Source organism: Amphibalanus amphitrite, unplaced genomic scaffold, assembly GCF_019059575.1.
Source record: "Amphibalanus amphitrite isolate SeventyFive unplaced genomic scaffold, NRLGWU_Aamphi_draft 000144F_arrow, whole genome shotgun sequence".
Taxonomy (NCBI): Eukaryota; Metazoa; Arthropoda; class Thecostraca; order Balanomorpha; family Balanidae; genus Amphibalanus; species Amphibalanus amphitrite.
This window is the reverse complement of record NW_024881639.1, coordinates 771,293-796,388: the sequence shown is the minus strand read 5'-3', so window position 1 is coordinate 796,388 and position 25,096 is coordinate 771,293. Positions and strand designations below refer to the sequence as shown.

The window sequence follows — 25,096 nt, the reverse complement described above, 5'->3', positions numbered from 1 at the left end:
AGGTATTCATGATCAAAACGTTTGTGGAAGTCTGCTGTTGTGCATCGGATGACGCGGATGACTGCTAAATGTAAAATGTGCGTGGGTATTAAAGTTTTCAGCTATCCCTTTGTCCTAAATGCTGTGAAGCACTACCCACTGACAGCTTCATAAGCCCCGGTGCTTTGAAGATTTCTGACAAAGAGAATCATGTGGCAGACCATCCGTCAACCGGCTGGATAAATAAAGTAACAGTATGCTAATAAAGTTCGGGGAAGCGTTGATGGGCCCGGCGGTGAAATGTTGCTGGTTTTCACCGGCTCGCGGCGCGATGCTGCGTCGTTCCGCTGATAGCGAATGTAGGTCGTGTTTGGGCGGCTGCTCGGCTGTGTGTGTGTCGGCCGCACATGTCGATGCCGGTGACCCGTGTGGCCGGCACTGCGCCATGGCGTGTGGAAGTGACGCGGGGCGGCCGGCCGATACCGTATCGGGCGGCACGGCGCCACCTGGGGCCGCCGCCCGTCACGACCCGGCCCGGTCCGGGCTGCCTGCTGTCCTGTCCTGTATCAGCTGTCTGCTGCCGCGTCACGGCCCGATCTGGGCTGTCTGTTGCCCGTCTGGGCGGCCAACCGCTGCCCCGTCCCGCTGCCCCGTCCCGGCACGTCACGGCCCGGACTCTGCCGCTTGCCGTCCTATCACGACCCGGCCTTATACCGTCCGCTGCCGTGTCTCGGCCACCTGCTATCCCGTCGAGACTTATACAGTTATCGCCGCCTGCCGACTGCCCCGCGACTCGACCCACCCACTGTCTGTCACCTCCCAGCAGTCCTGCTGACCAGGCCCGGCGCTGGACTCCGCCCGTAGCGCCCACGCGTCTTGTGCGTGAGCCGTGCCGGCGCGCCGCAGACGGGTCATATATGGCATCGGCTGCCTGCACGCTGCATACAGAACTAGCCGAACCGACAGGCCACCCGGTGCTGCTGTCCAGCCCCACCCATATGATGATTCGCCCGTGCTGAGTGCTGGGGTTGGCCCGCTTCTAGTATGCTCGTTCGGGTAGCGGTTAACTTTCGCCCTGGTCGTGGTTACCTGGCCGCGACATGCGGACCGTCTAGATTTGGGGTCTGATTTCAGCGTTGACTGGTGGGTGCCGTGACCCGTTCCGCAACCTCTCGAGGTTGGGGGGGGGGGGGCAGTCTGGGCCAACCACCCTAACCCGCCAGCAGTATGTCTGAGACCGAGGGAGCGGCGGGTTTTCTGAGTCGGTGAGACTGACAACCTTTGTTCTGTATAAGGTATGAAAATAGAGGAAAATGGTAAAGTACCGTGTCAAGATTTGCTACCTTTTTGTTTCATCATCGATGTTCAAATATAGTTCATTGTATTCAAAAACTCCATGATGTCACCAAAAATATTAGCTTATTTCGCCGTCGCGTTGCACGGCCTGTGTGGATTCTGACCTGAAAATTGGCAGCCCCGCCACTCTTCCGAGCAGCCGTCAGAGTCGCACGGCGCCGTAGTTCATGACAGCCGGGCGGGCCGTGGTTTTGAGGTCACTGACCGCTCACGTGCCGCCGCTGCCAGCTCGGTCCGATACGGGCCGCTTCTACGCACAAGGCGGCCGGTGGGCGCGGCGCGGCGCAGCTCGTCGACCGCCTATAAATAGACCACCGGCGCGGCGCCGCCGCCGAGGTCCGCTTCCAGCCGACTCAACGGCGGCGGCGGCAGCCGCGGACGCCTGATTGAGGCCCTGTTTGGTATGGGGCGCGGGCGACTGGGACGGGCGCACGGGGCTGTTTTTTGTTGGTCCTCGGAGGCCCAGTGACCCCGCTTTATCCCGGTCGATCAGGGCCGATCGGATGGAGTGCCGCCGTTTTTAGTGTCTCTCCTCGGAGTCGTCCGTTGGTCGGCTGCGGTGGAGATGTGATGGACGTGAGAGAAGGACGTGCTCCCTGGCGCAGGGATGTCGAGCGCCACGCCCCTGGGGGCGATAAGTAATACCCGGCCAACGAACGGTCGTGATCAATGTTCATGAGCTCCAATGCAGCGAGACGGAGCGGGCGTGCGCAGAAGGCGGTGCCTACTGCGCAGTTATCCGAGCCGGCAGTGTCCTGTTCGACATGCTCTGTGCCGTGACGACGGTCGCAGCTCCGGGAAAGCGGCGGAAAACGACGGTGGTTACCATTTACGTACCGGCTCAGCGAGCCCCGGCCGTCGGCGGCGGCGGAGTTTCCCCGGCGGGCGGCCGCCGTGACGGCTCCGCAGCCGCAGCGCAGCTCCGGCTGAGGAGTAGGCTCCGCAGCGCGGCTCCGGCGGTGAGACGGCTCCAAACCGCAGCTGCGCTTTGGAGCCGCGGCTGTGCGCAGCCTCGGCGCGGCGGTGAGACGGTTTCCCATTACGCAGCGCGGTTCAGCGAGCTTTGTGCTAGCGCCGTTTACCTACCTGTACTGAGGACGGGACCGGACCCGCCGGCCAGCCTGAGCCTGGCTTACAGTGCCACGCCGGAGAGCGATGACTGGTGTGACCTGGCCTCAGTGACGTTGTCATACCATCCCTGCAGCCCATTAGCGTCGCCACGGGGGGGCAAGCGGGGCAGCTTGCCCCCCCAACCTCGGACCGGGCACCCCCTGAGATCGATACAGATCCGATGAGATTTTGGAGTCGGGAAAAAAATGGGGGTACCTTTCTGAAAATGCCTGTGAGGTCAGACTCGATTGGAGCGTGCAGTTCAAACCAGAGTCTGACTCGCAGTCGCCAAAATCTTCAAGACTCCGAGTCCAGAGTCAGACTCGGAAATGTCAATGCTGTGATTCATTACATGTTCCTAGTTCGTTCTTTATTTTATTTTACAGCTGATTTTCATAAGTTTTGGAGTGCTGACACAATTTTCGTTCAAAGCGTGAAACGAAATCTTCGGGGCCTTTCTCAACTCAGGCGACAGACTTTGCCAACCCCAAGCCGGCATCTGAGGGGTCACAGCTCACGTGTCCCTCTGAGGTCCGCAACACATGTTTATTATGTCCCTACGTAGGGTCCTTAGGGATTCGACACAGACCCCGAGGGTTCACACTGCTATCCGAGGGCTCCAGGCTCACCCTGGGCCTAGTCTCTTAGTGCCCGCCGCCCACAATGGCTTCTGAGGGCCCCACCTTGGGCTCGATAAGCCCTAAAGCACCACGTACAGTAGGTCTATTAAAAAAGTCCCCAGCACCAGTGGGCGCTGCCTTCGCTGAGCCGAACCCCCGTCTGCCTGTCCCATATCGCGCCGCGCTCAGGTCAGGTAGGGTCAGCGGGACCGCTCGGTCCGGCCCGCGGGCGGTGGACGGGCGGCCGGTAACGCTTTCCGCCAGCCAGCTGTAGAATCCAACAAACGGGACGGCCACCGCTCAGCGCAGTGAAACCGGTGTTAAAGAATGGCAGTAGATGTTCATGGCCACAATGATTATGAGATAGTCATTGTTAGCTCGTGCCCCACAGGAATGCCTAGACTCTCACGCCCTGTTGGAGGGGAAATGGGGATTGAGCATCATTCTTATAACTCAGCTTTGGGCATTTAATTGGCATTCGAAGTAGCGCCAAAAGAAGCAAAAATAAGAAAAAAAATACTTCAGCCAATTTTGGATCGGGTCATAGGCATAGCCAGAGGTCATGTCACTAGAGGTCATCGATGATAAAATTTTGCTTAGACAGGGTGCGTTGCGCGCACCGGTGCATTAGGTTTCCAATTTCCATGGGAACATTAACAGACTCGGAAGCTCGCAACGCTAGCGTGGAGCCGAATTCATATCAACCGCCGCAATAATGCAGCAGCGCAGCGCAGCGTGCTGCAGCGCGGGGCCGTGAAACACCACCCAGGGCTATCCATGTGTCAGGGCAATCCAACCCACGTGATGGGCTCGGCCCCAGCGGAGCATGAGGTCCAGGACTCCCGCCCAGGCCCCCTGTCTCCCCCTAATTCCTGTCACCCTTCCTACTCTGAAATCGACCGAAAGAGCCTAACCTAACACAACAATCGGCTCGTTTACCGCTATGTCTGACTCTGAATAATATTGCCAGATTTAATTAAGGTCAACGGCTTAGCATGTAAATAACAACAACTGCCACCATCGGTATTATGAGAAAACCAATTGCTTTTCCACAAACACTTAAAAGTTTTTAGCTTAAAACTTGCATGAAATTAATTTTACCAGCCTCGTGTTCCTCTTATCAAAACGCTTCGAATGAATCAAAAGTTGATCTTTAAAGGTCATTTGAAAAATTTGGCCTATGTTCAAAGACATGACCTGACCAGAAATGGTCATAATGCATAGCAGGATATTAGATCCGTATCGTGGAACTTTACAAACACTTCAGATGATTTCATAACTTAAGCATGTCTATCAAAAATAATTATTACATGGCTCATATGTAAGCTGGGTGCGTGAACATGCTTATGAGTATGTTGAACGCAACTGATAATGTTTTGCTGGCCACAATTTCTATATTTAATTTATCCTCCCGGATTTCATATTTTTGTTAATGACACCTTGACGATGTCGAGAAAAAACGCTTAGGAGATTTAACAGCCTGAGATGCATTCAGTATAAGGAAGGTTCAAAGGTGCTAGATTCCTTCCGTCCTCGCTATCCTCAGGAAAAACCAATCTGCATCGCCCCTAGTCTTCATGCTTCCCTCTCTGAACTGGAAGTCACCTCACCAGCCAACCTGTAGTGATGTCGGATCCATTCCAGGACACATAATCCTCTACGGGTGACCGTTTGGGAGACGGCTGGACCGTCCCGACAGGGCAATCGTCCCACGGGAACAGTCTCGCTTCCGCAGATCACTGTCGCTGGCTCGCACAACCCAATTACTACACCAGAGCATAGTTATGTCGTAGCTCTGCAAGGGCCTTTTCAGACCGAAAAAGATGGCCCCCAACAAAACAAACAATTTCCTCATTCGGTATTGTATCTAATCAAGCACCACATGTTTTCAGTGTTTATTATGCGTTCCGTCCAAAAAAGCGCAGTTCAATTTTCTCCCATTGACTTGAGTGATCTCAAAATTGACCCGGCCTTTCTGTCAACAATGTCAAACTTGCAAAGTAAACGTTTCAAATACATATACCTACTGTTGCCCATTTAAATCGCTGAAAGTTCTGAAACGATCGGTTAGTGGGTGTATTTAGATATGATGAGCACATGAACTTTCCTTGAGGTAAGGTCACTTGACGTGACGTGTTATGACCCTGAATTGAAAGACTTGGGCGGGAAAAAATGGGCCATTTGAAATCTTAAAATGCTAGATTTTAACAATAATTGCAAGCACTATCCCGGCCAAATTGTGAGTGAGAAGGGAGCGATTTCCCGACCCCATGTTTAGCTCCTATAATTGAGCTAGCTGCTAGAGCCTCGCGGAAAAAAAACGAGCGCTTGCATCGTTACGTGACGCAGCGACTAGTACCCCATTTTAAAATATCAGTGACCTCTTAGGGCAGGTCAAGGGCCCCAAGGCATTTGATCGGTTTTTGGTAAATAACTAAACGCATTATCGTCATTTCGATACAATCGTGTTTTCTGTTCTCAGACGCGTCGATTTATATGCTTTTTTGTTTAGGTGAAGCAATTTAGGATGTTTACCTCAGGTTAATGTCATGTTAGGGCAACGTAGGTCACGAAGCTGTTGAAAGGAGGACATGTTGCATAACATTTGATTCGGCAAGTCTTGCAAAGTCCATTGATGGCTGTCCCGACTGGCTAGCTCATTTTGATCGGGAGTTATTGACGAAGCACTCCTATGACCCTAGTGACGTCATAAATGACGTCACGCAAGGTGAACAATGCAAAAGTGAAGCATAAGACCTTGCCAAGAATGTATGAAGCCACGATTTCATGTGCTTGAGGTATAGTTTCAGATCATTTTCGACGCCAAATTAACAGTTTCCAGTTTCCACAATTCCCCATTATGCTTATATGACACTAAGTGCATTGCGGATCACATCATTTTATAACCGACAACCGTGCAGAGGTTTACTTAAGACGTCATAGTTGAGTGATCTGACCTGAAAACGTGGTTGATGTCAAGTGATCCGGCTTGAATCAAATGTAAGGCATATGAAATGTCAGCATTCTATCATCAGTGTGCTTTGAGCTACCGCAAAAAAAAATACATGGCCGCCACTTCTTCTCGGCCGGCGAGGGTTAAACCTCGCTTCGAATTATTGCAGATGATTATGCGACCGAAAACAAAGCATTTATCTGTGTCTAGAACGGCCGCTGACTTATTGGACAAGATCCCCAATCTTAATTCGCTATATGGTAATAAAATAATCGGTATGTGATACATATAGACATATAGTTAAGGCCTGGCTACAATATGCGTTTTCTGCGTGCGTTTTTGCAGGTTTGCGTGTTTTGCGTAATATCGTTCTAGGAAAAAAGTTATAAACAATATAATTTTTACTTTGGTTATATACAAAACCTAATATAACTCTTATGTAACTAAAATTTAAGGTGAAAAACATCACAAAAACGTAATATCGTTCTTTTTTCTAGAACGATATCACGCAAAACACGCAAACACGCAAAAAACGCACGAAGAAAACGCATAGTGTAGCCAGGCCTTTATACCCCTCGATTTGCCCTCGCGCTAAGTCTATTATAATCATCACTGACGTTTTTTTATCCGAGATGATGTCGCCGCTAAACGGGTTGTTTTGTTTGCTTGCTTGCGTTGAATGGCCATTACGGATTATTGAAGGATTATGATAAAATAGGAATGGGGCAAGGGAGGATATGCACTGCAGTTGTTTAATTTAGATCACAAAGGCATCATTTCCGGCATCGTGCAGAGTCATTATCTTCCCCTCCTCTGCACTGCGGCATCTCTGCGCCCCACACACGGCGTCCTCGCTCCACAGCCGGCCACCGCCAACTGACCCACTCGCCGGGCGCCGCGACCTGACCCGTGTCGCTGCCGTGGCCTGCGCAATAGAGTCGGGGCTGGAATCCGGGGGTTCGGCCGGCCGGCCGCCTCTGGAGCGGGGGACTTTTTTAGTAGACCTACTGTACACGTAAATATTTGAGGTGACCCACGTCGATCTCCGGGATCCTAAGCAGGCTTCTGAGAGTCAGCACTGACCCTGAGTGGCCTGAAATGGCCTGGAAGTCACAAACCTATCTCTAAGGGATCCCTTGCCGCTATGCCGTGCGTAACTTTTGGTTCCGTTTAACAGTTTTTGTTCCCGTTTGCAGCGCTTCCCTTCACACGAAAAACGAGAAACTTTTGTTCACACTCGAGTGAACAAAACATTTTTCTCTCACTGGAGCAAAGATGAATTACTTCCGATTCACACTTCCGACATTCACTCTCCGCCGAATGCCCAACTTAGCTACGATCGGCGGCTGGGATAAGCCCTATGCATTTCACGTAAAACCTCTGCATGCATGCGTGAATGGAGGTTTTAGCAGGGTGATCCGATTAAATGGAGCGTTTTTCACCTCTTAAAGGGACCCTCCCACCTTCAAAAAAGTTAATGAATTGGCATAAAAGCAGGGATGCGGAGCCGGAGCCGGAGTCGGAGCCGGAGCCGCCGGAGCCGGCATATTTTGCCCGGAGCCGGAGCCGGAGCCGGAGCCGTGAAACAATATAGCCCGGAGCCGGAGCCGGAGCCGGAGCCGCCAAAAAAGGGGGCGACTCCGGCTCCTTTTTATTTTTTGAAGAGGAAAAAAATAATTGACCTAGTTCGGTTTGACAGTACAAGGCAGTAAAACATATGGTACTTACGTCATGGGCCATCAAGTGAATGAAAAAATCCGAATATCCCCAGTATCCCACAGTACGCAAACAACTTCCTGTTTGCTCTTCCCCCCCCCCCCCCCCCACGTCTACTGCATCCCCAGAACATGAGGACCAGTCATCAGGTGACGGCCATTGTTTTCAAACCAGTGCAGTGGACTGCGACTCCCAGCACCGTCTCATCCCACACACCCCCCTACCCTCACCCCCCAATGCAGCCGAGACGGGTGTCAGCTTCCGATGGTTCACTGAACTCCGATTCGCGGCGACTGCGTTTCCAATGCCATCGCTTCCTAGCCCTTTGTTCTGCCAGTTCTCTCCGAGGTGCGTTTGCGCGGGGACGCGGTGAGCCGGTCATGGCAAAGAGTAACGCGTATAACCAATCCAATTTTTCTTCCACCCGTATTTAATTGATTGCGTAGGGGATGTACTGAGTCGGAGCCGGAGCCGCCGGAGCCGGAGCCGCCGGAGCCGGACCATTTTACTCGGAGCCGGAGCCGGAGCCGGAGCCGCCATAACATTTCACCCGGAGCCGGAGCCGGAGCCGGAGCCGATTTTTTTCTCCGGAGCCGGAGCCGGAGCCGGAGCCGTCTGAAATTTCCACGGCTCCGCATCCCTGCATAAAAGTGATGTAGCGTGAATCACAAAGAGCGAAAATGAACATCTACCAAATTTTACCGGAAAATATTCACCCGTTTTCGAGATATAAGACTTTTATTTTTGTTTACTTTTTGGGAAATCCGCTGTTTCTATGACGTCACATAAAGGTTTTCTTTGCGTCGGCATTTGGAAGCAATAGTTTGGTATCAAAGTGCGACAAATATTGCGCGAATGATGCGTTTATCTTATCAAGGTCAATATATGATGGCCAATAAAGCAGGACAATTCTTATGGCATTTCTTCGTCTGCAAATCTTCGTCAGGGCATTTATTCGTACCTATCGCATTACTTTGTCTCGCACCAGGGTATATGAAAATCGGCTCGCATTTCTTCTTCAACGCAAATATATGCAAGAGTAAGCATTGAGGGACAAATAAATGCACCGACGAAGATTTGTAGACGAAGAAATGCGGACGAAAAATTGTGCTACGAAGAAATGTCATGCGAGGATTCGTTCGGGTACCATGACATTTATGTGATTTCAAAGTCAAGGTTCACAGCTGATCTGCTAAATCAAGCCAAGAATCCAAACTATAAAAAAACTATAAATATTTGTTTGTCTGTCACAGAGGTCTCAAGCAATATAAGGTTGACATATGTTGAATCAAAAATCTACTGCCACAACTCACATCTCCTGCCTTAGTTTATCATTGTTGTTTTAACTTGCTTTCAAGACAGTGGCGGCGCCACGAATTTTCGCCTGTGGGGGCAAAATTGAAGTGACCCGACTGTTGTCTGATACGCCGATCTGCAAAATCCATGAGCATCGCGGGCCCGGAAGAGGGGGGGGGGGGGCGTTTTCGCCTCCCCTGGCGAATATTTCCGATACCTCACGAACGCTTAGGGATAGAAAGACGGAACTTGCTGTACCTTGTCTCCCATTAATTTGACATCTTTTGAAGCAAAGCAAAATTGGACCTAGCCTCCTTGATAACGTCTCAGGGCCGATTTTTCTATACTCCTGCACGGCAAACTTCGGCGTCAGCAGACGTGAACTTCAACCAGATGCCCAAAATAGAGCTTTAGAGATAAATCTTTGATTAAGTTCAGCGTTATGAGGAAAATCATTGTTAATACTATATGAGTCATTTGACCTTATCCTCAATCCTAAGTAAACTGTTATGGCAAAAATGTATTGTATTTTTTGCCATTACAGTTTACTTAGGGGAAGATGGGGGAACACCGCCCACCCCGATATCAGAAATATAAAAAGGTCAAGGGCGACAGTTGACTGTCTTTTGGCAGCGTGACGACAACAGAAGTGCAGGTATGGGCAGTGCACCGCATTGGTTTCGGTGATTTGCGAGAAATTCTTAATTTTACCTTTCGTGAATGCGTTTTATACTTTTTCTAGGATAATCAACAGAAGAAAACTGATCTTATTTGACAGACTTTAGTCCTTAAGTAGTATGTTATGCCGTAATTGGGACTCATCGAAGCATTACGTGCTCCTGCTCGAGCGAAATTTTTGTCGTGCTGCCATATTAAAGGATTTTTTTTAGAAAATGCAGACACTTGGGTAACACCACCCACTTGGGAAATTCGGTATTTAAAAGCACATTGTGATACCTAACCCAGGAGTGGCGCATTTCAAATAAAGAAAGAACGTTGTTGCTATGTTTTCTTTTCAGAGGATTATGAAAAATTTCGAGAAAATGAAATTTTTGAACTTTAAGTCGTCTAGTTGTATAAATGAGTACTATATTTCCCCAGCGATATAATAGTCGTTTCCACTGTATTTTAGAAATCTTCTAAAACGCCTCGAAATTTACGATAAGAAGAACAACTTATAGTCCAGCAATCTACAAATTTCGTTGCCTGCTGAACTCGGGCGGTGTTACCCAACGGTCGGTGTTACCCCGAAAAATATAGAGATTTGCTAAATGTGGAATAATGCAATAATGAACGACACTTCAAGAAAACGAATTGGTTGGTATGCATGTACAATTGATGCGACAATCTAATGAAACTGAGAGATTGATCATTTGGCCAGAAATTACGTGACTAGACCCTAAAAGGTAAAGGGGGTCGGTGTTCCTCCATCTTCCCCTAAAGGATTGAGGATAAGGTCAAATGACTCATACAGTATTAACTTTATAGATAAGGCAAATTAGTAAGTACGAGCACGGTTGTGTAGCATTTGACCTAGAAAAAGTACTTTGCCTTTATTAACGTTGTTAGTCAAGGGGGGAGAGCTACCCCCAGGCTGCGGTGGTTGGGATTACCCCCCGGGCCCGGCCGGGAGGGTCGCGAACAAATAAAACTATAAAACTAGATTGCGAGACACAAACCTGTGAACACATAGTCAGTACCTATAGTTCTCTCTTTCCCGTAGTACGTATATGTGCGATTCTCTCACACGCGATTGATACCTTTACCAGAATAAGCTCCATTAGGGCGACCCACATACATTTCTAGATAACCCGAACAATGAACATACATACCTATCACATTTTGTCATACCTCCCTGAGCTCAGTCTCAGTCTAAGGGTTCCCAAAAGAGGGTGATCTCTTCTCTGGCCGACTTTTGACAAACTGCCTCTCAACCTCCACGAGGTCAAGCTCGAGGGGCGAGGGCAGCCTTCTGGTGAATGAAAATGAGTAGGAGAATGAGTGGGAGTAGGAGATATGCGACGGGCGGTCCGAGAACGAACGTTCTGCTGATGCACTTGATACGGGGACCGTCAAAAACAGGCGTACTATTATAACCGCCTATCATGAATGTTGCACCGGTCTTCTGTTCCCTTGTGAACATCAGCCAAATTTTGTGGGGGCAAAAACATAGTCTTGCCCCCACGGCCTCCTGCCAGTGGGGGCAGTCTGCCCCCACTGCCCCCACGGTGGCGCCGCCCTTGCGTGGGGGCAAGACTATGTTTTTGCCCCCACAAAATTTGGCTGATGTTCACAAGGGAACAGAAGACCGGTGCAACATTCATGATAGGCGGTTATAATAGTACGCCTGTTTTTGACGGTCCCCGTATCAAGTGCATCAGCAGAACGTTCGTTCTCGGACCGCCCGTCGCATATCTCCTACTCCCACTCATTCTCCTACTCATTTTCATTCACCAGAAGGCTGCCCTCGCCCCTCGAGCTTGACCTCGTGGAGGTTGAGAGGCAGTTTGTCAAAAGTCGGCCAGAGAAGAGATCACCCTCTTTTGGGAACCCTTAGACTGAGACTGAGCTCAGGGAGGTATGACAAAATGTGATAGGTATGTATGTTCATTGTTCGGGTTATCTAGAAATGTATGTGGGTCGCCCTAATGGAGCTTATTCTGGTAAAGGTATCAATCGCGTGTGAGAGAATCGCACATATACGTACTACGGGAAAGAGAGAACTATAGGTACTGACTATGTGTTCACAGGTTTGTGTCTCGCAATCTAGTTTTATAGTTTTATTTGTTCGCGACCCTCCCGGCCGGGCCCGGGGGGTAATCCCAACCACCGCAGCCTGGGGGTAGCTCTCCCCCCTTGACTAACAACGTTAATAAAGGCAAAGTACTTTTTCTAGGTCAAATGCTACACAACCGTGCTCGTACTTACTAATTTGCCTTATCTATAAAGTTAATACTGTATGAGTCATTTGACCTTATCCTCAATCCTTTAGGGGAAGATGGAGGAACACCGACCCCCTTTACCTTTTAGGGTCTAGTCACGTAATTTCTGGCCAAATGATCAATCTCTCAGTTTCATTAGATTGTCGCATCAATTGTACATGCATACCAACCAATTCGTTTTCTTGAAGTGTCGTTCATTATTGCATTATTCCACATTTAGCAAATCTCTATATTTTTCGGGGTAACACCGACCGTTGGGTAACACCGCCCGAGTTCAGCAGGCAACGAAATTTGTAGATTGCTGGACTATAAGTTGTTCTTCTTATCGTAAATTTCGAGGCGTTTTAGAAGATTTCTAAAATACAGTGGAAACGACTATTATATCGCTGGGGAAATATAGTACTCATTTATACAACTAGACGACTTAAAGTTCAAAAATTTCATTTTCTCGAAATTTTTCATAATCCTCTGAAAAGAAAACATAGCAACAACGTTCTTTCTTTATTTGAAATGCGCCACTCCTGGGTTAGGTATCACAATGTGCTTTTAAATACCGAATTTCCCAAGTGGGTGGTGTTACCCAAGTGTCTGCATTTTCTAAAAAAAATCCTTTAATATGGCAGCACGACAAAAATTTCGCTCGAGCAGGAGCACGTAATGCTTCGATGAGTCCCAATTACGGCATAACATACTACTTAAGGACTAAAGTCTGTCAAATAAGATCAGTTTTCTTCTGTTGATTATCCTAGAAAAAGTATAAAACGCATTCACGAAAGGTAAAATTAAGAATTTCTCGCAAATCACCGAAACCAATGCGGTGCACTGCCCATACCTGCACTTCTGTTGTCGTCACGCTGCCAAAAGACAGTCAACTGTCGCCCTTGACCTTTTTATATTTCTGATATCGGGGTGGGCGGTGTTCCCCCATCTTCCCCTAAGTAAACTGTAATGGCAAAAAATACAATACATTTTTGCCATAACAGTTTACTTAGGATTGAGGATAAGGTCAAATGACTCATATAGTATTAACAATGATTTTCCTCATAACGCTGAACTTAATCAAAGATTTATCTCTAAAGCTCTATTTTGGGCATCTGGTTGAAGTTCACGTCTGCTGACGCCGAAGTTTGCCGTGCAGGAGTATAGAAAAATCGGCCCTGAGACGTTATCAAGGAGGCTAGGTCCAATTTTGCTTTGCTTCAAAAGATGTCAAATTAATGGGAGACAAGGTACAGCAAGTTCCGTCTTTCTATCCCTAAGCGTTCGTGAGGTATCGGAAATATTCGCCAGGGGAGGCGAAAACGCCCCCCCCCCCCTCTTCCGGGCCCGCGATGCTCATGGATTTTGCAGATCGGCGTATCAGACAACAGTCGGGTCACTTCAATTTTGCCCCCACAGGCGAAAATTCGTGGCGCCGCCACTGCCCCCACGGCCTCCTGCCAGTGGGGGCAGTCTGCCCCCACTGCCCCCACGGTGGCGCCGCCCTTGTTTCAAGAGAAACAGAAGCCAGTATCTGATATCACTTCAGATGATTGTTTCAAGATCTGAGTTCAAATGGAAATAAAAGCAAGATCAAGATGAAACAGGGATTATTGCTGTTAAAGTTGTTTGGCCATGATACAACAATCACATAAATCATTAGCCAAATCAAATACTGGTTGGTTTGCCAAGATGTTTGTTGTCTGTCGTCTGTCGAGCTGCTATGAACACTGAACGCTCTCACTCTTACTTTAAAGAGAGTAGTTTAAGTTGAATGGTAGTGAGCTGTAATTAGACAAAGCAGCTATTCAGTGCTCACATCAAGCCAGGCTAGGAAATGGCATCAACTGTGGTGGGAGGAAGCAGGTTCGGCAGCCCTATGTTGTAAACTTCTGTTATGTCTTGTGTTTGATCAACTGATGTTTTCTGCTCTGTTTTGTGCAGTGATAGTAGCAGGTAACTGCATGCTTGTCAAATTATGTGAATAAACGAATTCATAACATTGCATTTTTCTCTCCATGCAAGGAACAAGTAAGATGTTGTAGAAAATGTAATAGAGGGCTGCATTGCTGATTTTGCACTTTATCAGAGCTTTATTTAGAATTGCTTTCCTGAAAGCTACACACAGGCCACAGTGCTGAAATTCACAATGTCATAGCTTTTGGCAGAAAAAAGAAAAGACTTACCTAGGTAAAATTGGCTGAAAGTATGGCAGAGCAGGTCTTGATGCGTATGCCCATCCGTGTGCTTGCCGAAGCCGAACTGACTGCAACACATTTAACTCTGACCCACCATGGTGGCTGGCATATCCTGAACTTTCACCACTCTAAACAAGACAACTTTCAGCCCTCAGCATTGTATTAAAACACTGTACAAAACACTCAAAATTTGTTTCAGTGCCATCCACGGACAACATCAGTCGCCATTCACCAGGCCAGTAAAAACAGAATAGATAATAGCTTCAAACCCATGTAGTCAGAGTTACTAGGTCTGCACCTCAAAACAAAATCCAGGTGACATTCACCACGCCAGTAAAAAACAGGTACTTAGGTAACGTAACAGCTTCAAATCTGGTAACATGTTGGTCGGACTTTACACTACAATATTTACATGGAATAATATGATACCAAACAATAGTGCAACCATTCTGGACAACAAAAGTGTATGATAAAATTAATTTAGAATACTCTGGCAGCATGATTTACGAGCACAGGGAGGTGTTACCTACCAGCCTTCTCAATGCTCGTAAAACCAACATTGTAGTTTTGATTTTACCTTACATGATAACACACTTAGCTGCAATGGCACATTTAATTTAATACTGTGAAAAGACCAGTTATAACCACTTCACAAGCACAATTGCACCTCATGCCGACATCCTTTTCCAAAGACAGTCAGCAGCGTCTTTCGTCAAAACTGGAAGATAAATCCCCTTTCAACTGTTAACATCAAAAATATTTCTTCATGGTGTGACTGTGATCTCCATGTGGAAACCTTGCAGGAAAAGAATTAATGTCAATTGTCAGCTCTTCAAATTTCTTTGGACTTCAACTTGCAGTACCATATCCAGTTTGCTTTGATATTTTGTTTTTTATTCCATGTTGAAGTTGAACACCAAGCTCCAGATATAGCAGGCAGCTTGATCATCTTCGGCCTTGGTATAATATCAGTCCAAGTTCCAGTGGTGGGTATCTTCTAATATTCAAATTAAAATGAAAAGCAATAGGCTTTCTCAGCGCCGACGACGGATTTCACGTTGATAAAAAAGGGAGCTCAAGGTCAGCAAAACTCGGGTTCAAGGAATGGCGGGCGTTGAAATGACTGCTGACGTCATCAAAAAACCGCTAATGGTTAAGAGATAGGGACTAAGCTGGTCCCACCCTGCAAGTAAAGGGAAGAAATTTCTTGAACACCATAAAGCTGCGGGGGTTGCGACCAGGATAAATGGTGGTTTCTGAGCCTGGCCGCAAACTTGGCTATCTCAACTCAAAACTAATGTTAAGGTGGGATGGTCCCTTTAATGGGTAATGATCATGAGCGCCGAGCGTCTGCACAGGGACCCTGTGCAGTGCGTCGGCAATCGCAGCCACTATAATTCTACCAGTCGTATTGTTATTAAATTTCAAAATTTCGATTTTTTACTGTAAAGAATTACATGTCATAGCTAGAAGGAAACTTTTTTCACCATCGGATTCCTCGCACCATTGCGCGTCGAATGATATGTAAAACGAGTGAGTAAAGACTGGGGAAAGGCAAGTTTTGACACCAAAGTTGATTTTGCCCCCCCAACCGAAAATCTCTGGCGACGCCTATGCTGCAGCCAACCGGAGCGGAATCGTGTCACGGTATGACCTGTCGTCCTCTCCATCTCCACGTCTCCATCGTCACAATGTAGACGAGAAAGAATGCAGCATCGCAGTGCTAAAGTAATGCTGTCATTACACGGGACTGGCAATAGACGGGGTCTCCTGCTGGCTGGTATGATACGGCGTCCCTGACGGCCTCAGTTGGTCAGCACTCAGCTGACATGCTGACCCGGCACGACGATACGGCGTCCCTGGCGGCTTCAGTTGTCAGCCGACCTTATGACCCGGCACGGTGACCCAGGTGGGGTACTGGGTGTCAGCCCAGATCAGCAGGCGAGATCGTGTCGCGCCGACCGGTCGCTCTCGGTGTCCGTCTGGTATCCGCGCGGTAGCTGTCCGGTGTCCGCCTGGTGCCCGCCTGGTCTGATCACGGTCCGCTCCCGGTGTCAGACCGCTCCGGTGTCCGCTCCCGGTGTCAGACCGTTCCGGTGTCCGCCCGGTGTCAGACCGGTGTCCGGCCAGTGTTCACCCGGTGTCCTCCCTGGTTCAGATCAGACCGGTGTTCGCCCGGTGTCAGACTGGTGTCTGCGCGGTGTCCACTCGGTGTCAGACCGGTGTCCGGCCGGTGTCGGACCGTTCCGGTGTCCGCTCGGTGTCGGACCGGTGTCCTCCCTGGTTCAGATCAGACCGGTGTCCGGCCGGCGTCAGACCGTTCCGGCGCCCGGTGTCGGGCCGGCCGACACCAGCTGCGCCGCAGCGCGCCGTCGGCGGTTGCGACGCCAACGGCCGCGCCGCTGCCACCATGAAGCTAAATCAGTCGGCTGTGGCAACTGTTGCGACCGTTGACCCGCTCCAGTCAAGGCTGCTAGAGGGCGACGCAGTTGATGGCTGATAAACATTTACGTTGGAGCTCGCTATCGGTGAAGATCGTGTCCGAAATGTTATTGTGTCACGTGGCGAAGCGTGCTTACGACGCGTGCGATGGGAGCTGGTGTGATCGGGCGCTCTCCGCACCCCTGCCAAACAGCCGACCTGGAGCCGAATAATATTGATATTAGCTTTTGAGCTCCTGGCGCTCGGCGCCCCGGTGGCGCTGCTGCGTCGCGGGAACTGCGAGTGAGTTCTAGTCCTGCCGGCGCTGTCACGACCGCTGCGTAGATCTGATGAGAATTCTTGCTGCACGACTACCAAAACTCGCCAGCTCGAATGACGTGCTACTGGCGCGGAGCCTTATTGCGTTCCTTCTTGGAATTCAGAGGATCTAGCCTACACGAGCTATGAATGTTTGTCAAGGGCGACTATTACTCCTAATAAAATCGACAAGACTGCTCGTATAAGGACGTTTGATGCGTGTCAGCGATGTTCCTGTTCCACGCAGTACATGCAATAACTTTTCAGCTTCCTAAACCATACCTATAGTTTTTTTTTTACCGACTCATACTAGCCCATGTGCAACTTAAAATATTTGGGTGAATGAAAACTATGAAAACTAATGATGGTTCCGGACCTGAAGATTATCGCCTAGGTATACCCACGGTAGATAAAGTAAATAATTTCGCTTCATATATCGCTGGTTAAGTGATCTGCAGATCGCTGACACAAATGCTCTTTGGACGACCGACCGCGGCGAAGTTGCATCATTTACCGGCTGTATTGGCGGTCGACCTTCACGTACCGTGATGTCGCAATCAGAGGCGGCGCTGACGGCGCAGCTCGTGCCCCGGAGAGGGATTCTGATGGACGGTCGGCCGCGGCTGCCCATGAACGGCCGCCGGCACTCACTGCGTCGTACTCGACGGTTGCGTCAGTCGTCAGCGGTCGGCAGCTCGGCCTGTGCGCCGCAGCGCACTGAGCCTGCTCTCGTGCTCTCACCGCCGTGGCTCACACTCCCCAGTCGTTCTCTTTGGGGTAGTCCGGTCGGCTGCCCCCTGCACATCTCCAATGTCGAACTGCCGTCCCTCCCAAGATCCCCTCATTCCTCGACCGGACTGACGGCCGTTGATCGGTTCCTCCGACCCTCGAACCATGCCTCCACTCTGCCGCCTCGCCCCGCTGACGACGACTGCTCTCTGTCCAGCGGCACGGAGAAGCTGGGCTGCAACTTTGACATGTACCATTCATCGTCCGCTCGTTTGAAAGGGATGGGCTAGGCCTGCCAAAGCTACGATTTTTATGTCGAACAAATATCAGATACAGAAAGCAGACAGCAACTAGAGAGCACAGTGCACACAGTGAGCACACCCTATTTTACCCATGATTGTTTCTAAACTCTACCATTTGCTACTCCTTTATGTAGGTAAAGCAAGTTAGTTAAGTCAGAGTTAAGTTGCTCCTGCCTGGAAGCAACCATTGCTCGGCTTTCTTCATTGATCTTTTTTTCTTCTTCTTCTTCTACCCGTGTCTGCAGTTGCACCGGCGTATTTATGCCATTCGTCATCCTGAAGTGCCGCACTGAAAGTGTCCTTCATTGTCTGTCTCTCCTCCCGTTTGATTTTTGTCCCACTGCGGTAAACGGTTCGCCTTGGCCCTATTCGCTGTGTGTGTGTGTCAGGGTGCATAGCTCAGCTGTTCAAAGTGGGTGTGGTGTGCTCCAGGGTACGGGCATCAGTTGTCCGCTATGTGGGTGTGTTCCGGGATGCGGGGCTGCGCCAGTGCCGGAGCTGCCTCCCTCCCTCGGTGCGGGCTCGGTCGTCGGCTGCGGGCGCCGCGCGACGGTCGGGGGCGGAGCGGCGCGGCGCCGCCGTCAGCTGATCGGTGCGCGCTGCGCCGCTCCGTCCCGGCCGCCGCCGCCGTCTCCGCCGCTCGGCAGTGTTGTGCTGCTGGCGGCCGAGGACGGACGCCCCACCGCGCTGGCTGCGCCGGCCGCTGACAGCCCCCGGTGACCACCTTTGCTGCAGCACGTGCAACCCGTGTGAATGGGTGGTCGGAGCGTGCGGCCGACCGACGTCGTGCGCACTTGACCGCAGCGAGCCGGCCGCGCGCCGGACCATGGTCAGAATGAAGACGTTCCAGGCGTACCTGCCCAGCTGCCATCGCACCTACTCGTGCATCCACTGCCGCGCGCACCTGGCCAACCACGACGAGCTCATATCCAAGGTGAGCGGGCCGACCGGCCGGCCGGCGCGGCGGGCTTGCAGCCCGTGCCGGCGACTCGGCGGGCTAAAGGCGATTACGGGGCCGGCCAGTTGAGCTGCGGGTCAGAGAGCCAAGTGGACGATGGGCGAGCGCTGAGCTCACGCCTTGGACGTGCATGTGTTTGATCTCAAAGCAAAACAGTCGTAAACAGCGCTTGACTTCATGACCTAAATTGTGACGGGAGATGTTTATTTTTTGCTGCTGGCCAAACGTTCCACGTTATGTTTACCTGGGAGGTGACGACACGGTCGAAATCGCTCCGACGAGCGGCCCGCGAATCAGTAAAACTGCACGGCCTACTGCTGATTGTGACCGGCCGCCCCGGCCCCGGGCCTTTCGTCGTTAGACCGCTTCGGGTTCTGCGAAGCTCTCTGACCCGCAGCTCGCGAACTTCTTTGTCCGCCTTTCGAGGCAACCATAAACCGAAAATTGCGCGGTAAATCGCTGACGGCTGTCGGCCGTGTGATTTTGTTGCCGCTCAGCGGTAGGTTTGAGTCGCCTTTGTCCGTCGGGCGGCGGGGACATGCTGGTCGGGGGATTGGCAGAGGCGGTAGCCGGAACCGAGTGGGATCGGCTGTGCCTTTCTGGGTGTTGGGAGACCGGTGCAGGTACTACGGCCGTGCTGGATATAAATGAAGGGAACGGGAGGACTAGTTCGTGCTGGGGCTGACCTGTTTTGCACCGTATCATCAGGGCACTGCCGCAGTGTTGCGGAACCGTCATCAAAAGTTTTTGCCGGATACTGCCTTTGTAGCTATGAAATGTCGAGCCTTTGTTATCGAGTTTCTTATCGCTGTGTTATTTTGGCGCCCTCGCACGTACTATGTGTGTGGATATCATCAGGGCACTGCCGCAGTGTTGCGGAACCGTCATCAAAAGTTTTTGCCGGATACTGCCTTTGTAGCTATGAAATGTCGAGCCTTTGTTATCGAGTTTCTTATCGCTGTGTTATTTTGGCGCCCTCGCACGTACTATGTGTGTGGACCGCGAACCGTGCCGTATGCCATGTAGTCTGACCCCCTTCTCTCGTGTTTCAGTCGTTCCAGGGAAGCCAGGGCCGCGCCTACCTGTTCAACTCTGTGTAAGTACTGGGGGACGGCTGTTGGCGGCCTCTGGGGTCCGCCTCAGTCCGTGGCGGGCACGTGTGCTGTCACCACGCGGCCGCGACGGTGACTCAGGCCCAGCTGGGAGTGGGACCGTACCGCCGCCCCACCGACTACCCCTCAGCCGCGGCCGTTCCGGTGCTGCCCTCTGCGGGCCGGTCCGGTGCCGGTTGCCACCGCGCTCGGGCAGCGCCCCCTGCCGGCCGGGCCACCGACCTCAGCCGGCTGTGTGTTTGGAGCCGGTGGCCGGTGTGTTGTTCCTGGCGGGGGATCAGGCGGCAGACGGTGGAGCACGCCGCGCACGTGCCACCACCCGGGCGGCCGCCAGCGATCCCCACCCACTCGGCGGGTGACGCCGCACAAACATCGCCGCTCAGTGGGCGCGCAGAACCGAGCCGTCCCTTTTGGGGCCGCTGGCATCCCGTTTGATCCGTGGAAGCAATGATGTAGCTCTCTTCGTTTCAGTTTCAGCCACAATTCGCTCTTCCCAAATATCCCTATTTCCATTGTACTCAACATCCACGCTTGAGTCATTCCTCCGACGGCGTTGCTGCAGGCGCTGTCTTGCAGTGTCTCTTTCACAGTCTGTTCAGCTGACCCCACTGGTTGCCGGACAGCCTGCTGGCCCTTGAGGGGCAGAGGGGAAACATTTGTGTTCAGAAACCTCCCAGCGGCGCCATTGTCATGCAGCAGTGTTCCTAAGCGCACAAACGGCCCATGCGATTGATCATGCATGAATCCTGGCTAACGAGAACGCTTTGATATGCGCCGTAGCATGTAGAATTCATCATCTCGAGCGCATTATTCAGCCGATTCCAGCAGCGAGCAGACCATTGGAGGTCATCGTTACGCTGCTCGGGCCATCTGGTGATTGTACGGAAGTCAAAATTGTGTGGGAGATCAGGGAGGGTCGAAGGAAGAAAGGAGAAGAGAAAGAGAAGGGAGGGAGGGAGGTATATAGAGGAGGAGAATGAGAAGGAGGGAGACAGACGGGCTGGGTTTGAGATTGCGCTATGGCCGGCGACCGCCTGCCCTTCGCCTCTCGGTACCGGTTGACATTGCTGTATTGATCTGTAACCTCTCGGCCTGCCTCCGTCCCGTCCGGGCGGCGGCGGCGGCGGCGGCGGGGGCGGCTCTCGGTCGCATCCAGCCGTCATCAGTATTGATCGGAGAGTTACATCAGCAGGAAGGAGCGGTCGGCACCGGGCCAGAACTGGCGATCGCCGAGGTTTTGTGACCTAACGCTGTGGCTTCCCCAGCTCCGCCGCCGCTCCCCGGTTCCGAGACTCCGTCGCTCCGCCGTTCCCCGGCACCGATACTCCGTGCTGCCGCCGAGCGCTGGAGAGTCAGTACTAATCACTGCTCCGCCCCAGGCCTGGAGGTTTTGCCGACGCCCGGCCACGAATGCGCCACTTGTATTGAACCTCTCTGAGTCAGCAGCGGACGCCGACTGCACTGCAGCGATAGGCCATGGTGGAGGCCATTGTTTTGTACGATGTGGTTGGAGGCCAGTATTTTGTGTGAACTTGCCAAGAGTTGCGGCTTTATTCCTCAACAAATGGCATTCAGAGTATAGTGCATTACGTCACGCCTTTCAATTCATTGTTTGTGATGACATCATAAGGATAGGGTCATTTGATGCTCTCCCTCCCAGTCCTTATCAGCTCTGTATCCAGTGCCACCTGTTTGAAAACTGTCCCTCCGCGCTACCCTGTGCCCTGCCTCAGTGTGCTGTGTGTCGGATCTGTGCGGTGACCGGTGCTGTGACCTCCCTGTCCCGTCCGTCCTCAGGGTGAACGTGAGCTGCGGCCAGGCCGAGCGGCGCGTGCTGCTCACCGGTCTGCACGCCGTGGCCGACATCTTCTGCGAGTGCTGCAAGACAAACCTCGGCTGGAAATACGTGAGTGTCGGCCGGCCGAGCGGGACTGATTGGAGGGCAGTGGTTTTTCGGTGTGTGCGTGTGTGTGTGTGTGGGGGGGGGGTGGTTGGTCCCGTTGCAGCTGCGCCGAACGGTGTTGTGGCGAGAGGTTGGGCAGGCGCGGCGGTAGCAGCTGCCGGTGTCCTGTACCGCTCTTTGTCCAGCTCCTGGCGGCGTGTGTGGTTAGTGAGTCGGCTCCCGCTCCCCCACCCTGTTTGTCTGTTGGCTCACTGACGTGCCAGTCAGCATGTTGTGTGCCGTGTCCGTGCGTTGGTCCCCTCCTGCTGTCGGTGGGGAGGTCCTGGCCGCTCCGGCACCGCCCGGTGGCGGGACACTGACGCACCCCCGTCTGCGTCTCTGTCGCCGGGAGCCGGCTCGGTCGGCGGCCGGCGGCCTCTGTTTTGCAGCGCAGTGAGTCCGATCAATGCCCGCAGGCTGTGTGTCCACGCAGTCTCTCTGCCGTCCGGTGCGACCGACGTCGAGCGGCTGTGTGAGGGGAGGGGGGCAGGGAGGGGTGCGTGGGTGCGTGTGTGGAGGACAAAGGCGACCCGGGGTGACCCGACTCTGCCCGAACGCCTGGCTCTGTCCCTGTGGCGTGTGGCTTGTGCGGAGTACTCTAATGCAGTGCTGCCATGTACCGCGTGTTGTACAGCGTATACGTTGTGCCCCGTATTGAGTGTGGTGTACCCTGACACCATATGCCGTGTGACTGCTAACAAAGGCGATGGATAGCTCTCGGCGAAGCAACGGTCGAAGCGTGACCCCTCAGGGCTTGGAGCGGAGCATGACTCACCGTCCACCTGTTGCAGGAGCAAGCGTTCGAGACCAGCCAAAAGTACAAGGAGGGCAAGTTTATCATCGAGCTGGCGCACATGATCAAGGACAACGGCTGGGAATGACGGCCGCCGGGTCCGCCGGGCCCCTGATCTCTGCGCCGCCGCCGCCGCCGCCGGCCCGCCGGGTCCGGCCGGCCCGGGCCACCCGCCGGCCGCGCCCCCCGAGCGCCACTCCGCGCCGATCTCTCGAAGCTTCACTCCTTGTACTTATGGACAGGTGGCAATGCCGGCCGGCCGGGCTCGCTCTCCGCGCCGGCCGCCCGTGGTGTGATTGTTGGTGATTTGTGTTCGCTTTAGGCGTAGAATCAGGCTGTTTTGCCGCGCAGGTGCGACCGTTCGTGTAGACAGTTCAGTTTTCTGTTGTCCGCGATTTGTCGGCTTTCAACCAATTTGCGCGCGTCATTCTTTCACTTTAAGTGCATACCAAAGACAATCCGCGACCGTGGCGTACTGAGACAGGCAATAAGTGTTTCGTTTAATCCGGGATCTGTTATGTTTGTGCATGATCTAGTCTTTCATCCGGCTTAACCAGGGGCCCGCACTGAGCGGGCCGGCGCGGCGCCGCCTCCAGCTAGCTGTGAGTCGAGCCCCACCTGTCGCTACTAGGCCGCCGCGTCAGGGACGCGCGCGCCGCCCGGACGCAGCAGCTCGCACGGCCCGGCGCCAGCTTGCCACCGCGCTAACAGATCGTAGAGCGGGCGCGGCTATTTTTGTAGGTTGGAGCGTGTCACATTCCGCAGTGTATAAGTACGTGCCCCGCTGTCTGTCCCCGGGTGCCGCTGGCGGCCGGTGGTGGTTCTCCCCGTGTCTGGCCGTCGGTTCCCCGTCTCCCCTCTCCGCGTGCCCTGACCGTCCCTGCCTCCTGTCCCGCTGGTCGCGCCGCGAGCCGCAGTCCACTGACCGTCCGAACCCAGCGGTCGGCTCGTCCAGCGCCCCCGCGGGCCGACCCCCGTCGACTGACGCGTGCCCGTATCAGTGTCAACGAAAATGTACCATGCAACTGGCCTTGATCCTTCTAGCAGCGCGGTTTCTCCGATGGATTAGAGGACTTACCTAAATAGGTCTTTGAGCGTTTAAAAATTGTGCTGTTCGCTGTTTGTATAGGCCCGCGCATTATTGGGGATAGTATGCACCGTGATAACATATTGTAAACCAGTTCTCGGCATTCATTCAGTCTCGTTAATGCGGTCTGAAAAAGTCGCAACCTGTTACGTTTGGGACGTCATGTCATGGCTGTTCAAACGGGGATCGGATTTGCTACTGTTGACGGGATGACTCGAAGTAGTTTTAACCACTGGCGATTGATGTGGACGTTTTTGAGACGTCTTCCTCGCTGCTGCGTGTACCGGCGGACATCCGGATGTGACTTGGGACGTTCTGCAATATCTGACGGCGTGACCCTCAGAGGTAACAGAGCGTCCTGAGCGGGACGCGAGTTTCCGCCGGTCTAGGGCGGATCGGAATAGCGCTCTCGACCCCTGACGCCGCTTCTTTGGTCCTGTCGGCGTCGGATGTTACTTTGATGGAGATGCGAGGTTGGAACGTGAATACCTGTTACTGTGAGGTGCAGGGCACCCATAGTTTGTACCTGACATACAGATCTACGTAGCGTCAGGCTACGAAGCACTGCATGTCAGACGTACTAAGTGTGAGGTGCCCTGGATTTCGCACTTGCACTGTTTGGTGTCGAGCTCGCATCTCCGCTGAAGTAAGGACGTTCGAAGGGCCAGAGTGGCGGCGTCCGGCGCCGAAACCACCACTGGATCCCGGGGTGCTAACTCGGTCCAACCGGGTGGCAGTCTCTCCGGGGGTCGCGCACTGGCGCATGGAAGATACCATCAATGGTCACAATGATACTACCATCTCAGCGTGGTTTCCCTTCGCGTTTGTTGGTCAACAGTGGTAACAGTCTTCTCATTTTGAACAGCCATTGAATTACCCCAGCTTTGCATCAGTACCAGCCCGTGCAAGGAACAACTGCCAGGCAACACTTGTATCTGAATTAGTGTTTCTACTAAAGTGACTAACCAGCAATCTCGTCGGCGCCCCTGGCTCCTATCTCCTTGCGTTGTCCTGTCCTATTCCGGGTCCTGACCGCGCAATCCCTATACGCGCCTCATATTCATCTGTACATAGTCGTTTTATACGTGATCTGCGCGGAACAACCGGACGCGTACCGCCGCCGCCGCCGTCAGAGACTGAAGTACCGACCCAGCAGCCGCGCGCCCGGCCGCTCCGCGGGCGGCCGTGTGCCGCCGCGCATTGTGTGTGTATATGGTGTACGTATATGTATGTATATGTGTGTTTTCACCGGGCACCCAGAAATACACGGAGGAACACAGTAAAT

General features: G+C 52.3%; 1 protein-coding gene across 1 annotated transcript in view; it reads left to right on the top strand.

Annotated features, from left to right (window-relative positions):
- The window catches only part of LOC122382657 (protein yippee-like 1), a 41,102-nt gene extending 16,007 nt beyond the window's left edge, over nucleotides 1–25,095 (top strand). The window contains exons 2-5 of the mRNA XM_043368295.1: nucleotides 18,655–18,853; nucleotides 19,930–19,973; nucleotides 21,787–21,895; nucleotides 22,723–25,095. Of these exons, the coding sequence (XP_043224230.1) occupies nucleotides 18,746–18,853; nucleotides 19,930–19,973; nucleotides 21,787–21,895; nucleotides 22,723–22,812 (351 nt within the window). The 5' untranslated portion in view covers nucleotides 18,655–18,745 and the 3' untranslated portion in view covers nucleotides 22,813–25,095. The remainder of the gene's footprint in view (nucleotides 1–18,654; nucleotides 18,854–19,929; nucleotides 19,974–21,786; nucleotides 21,896–22,722) is intronic.
- The last annotated feature ends 1 nt before the right edge of the window (nucleotide 25,096 follows it).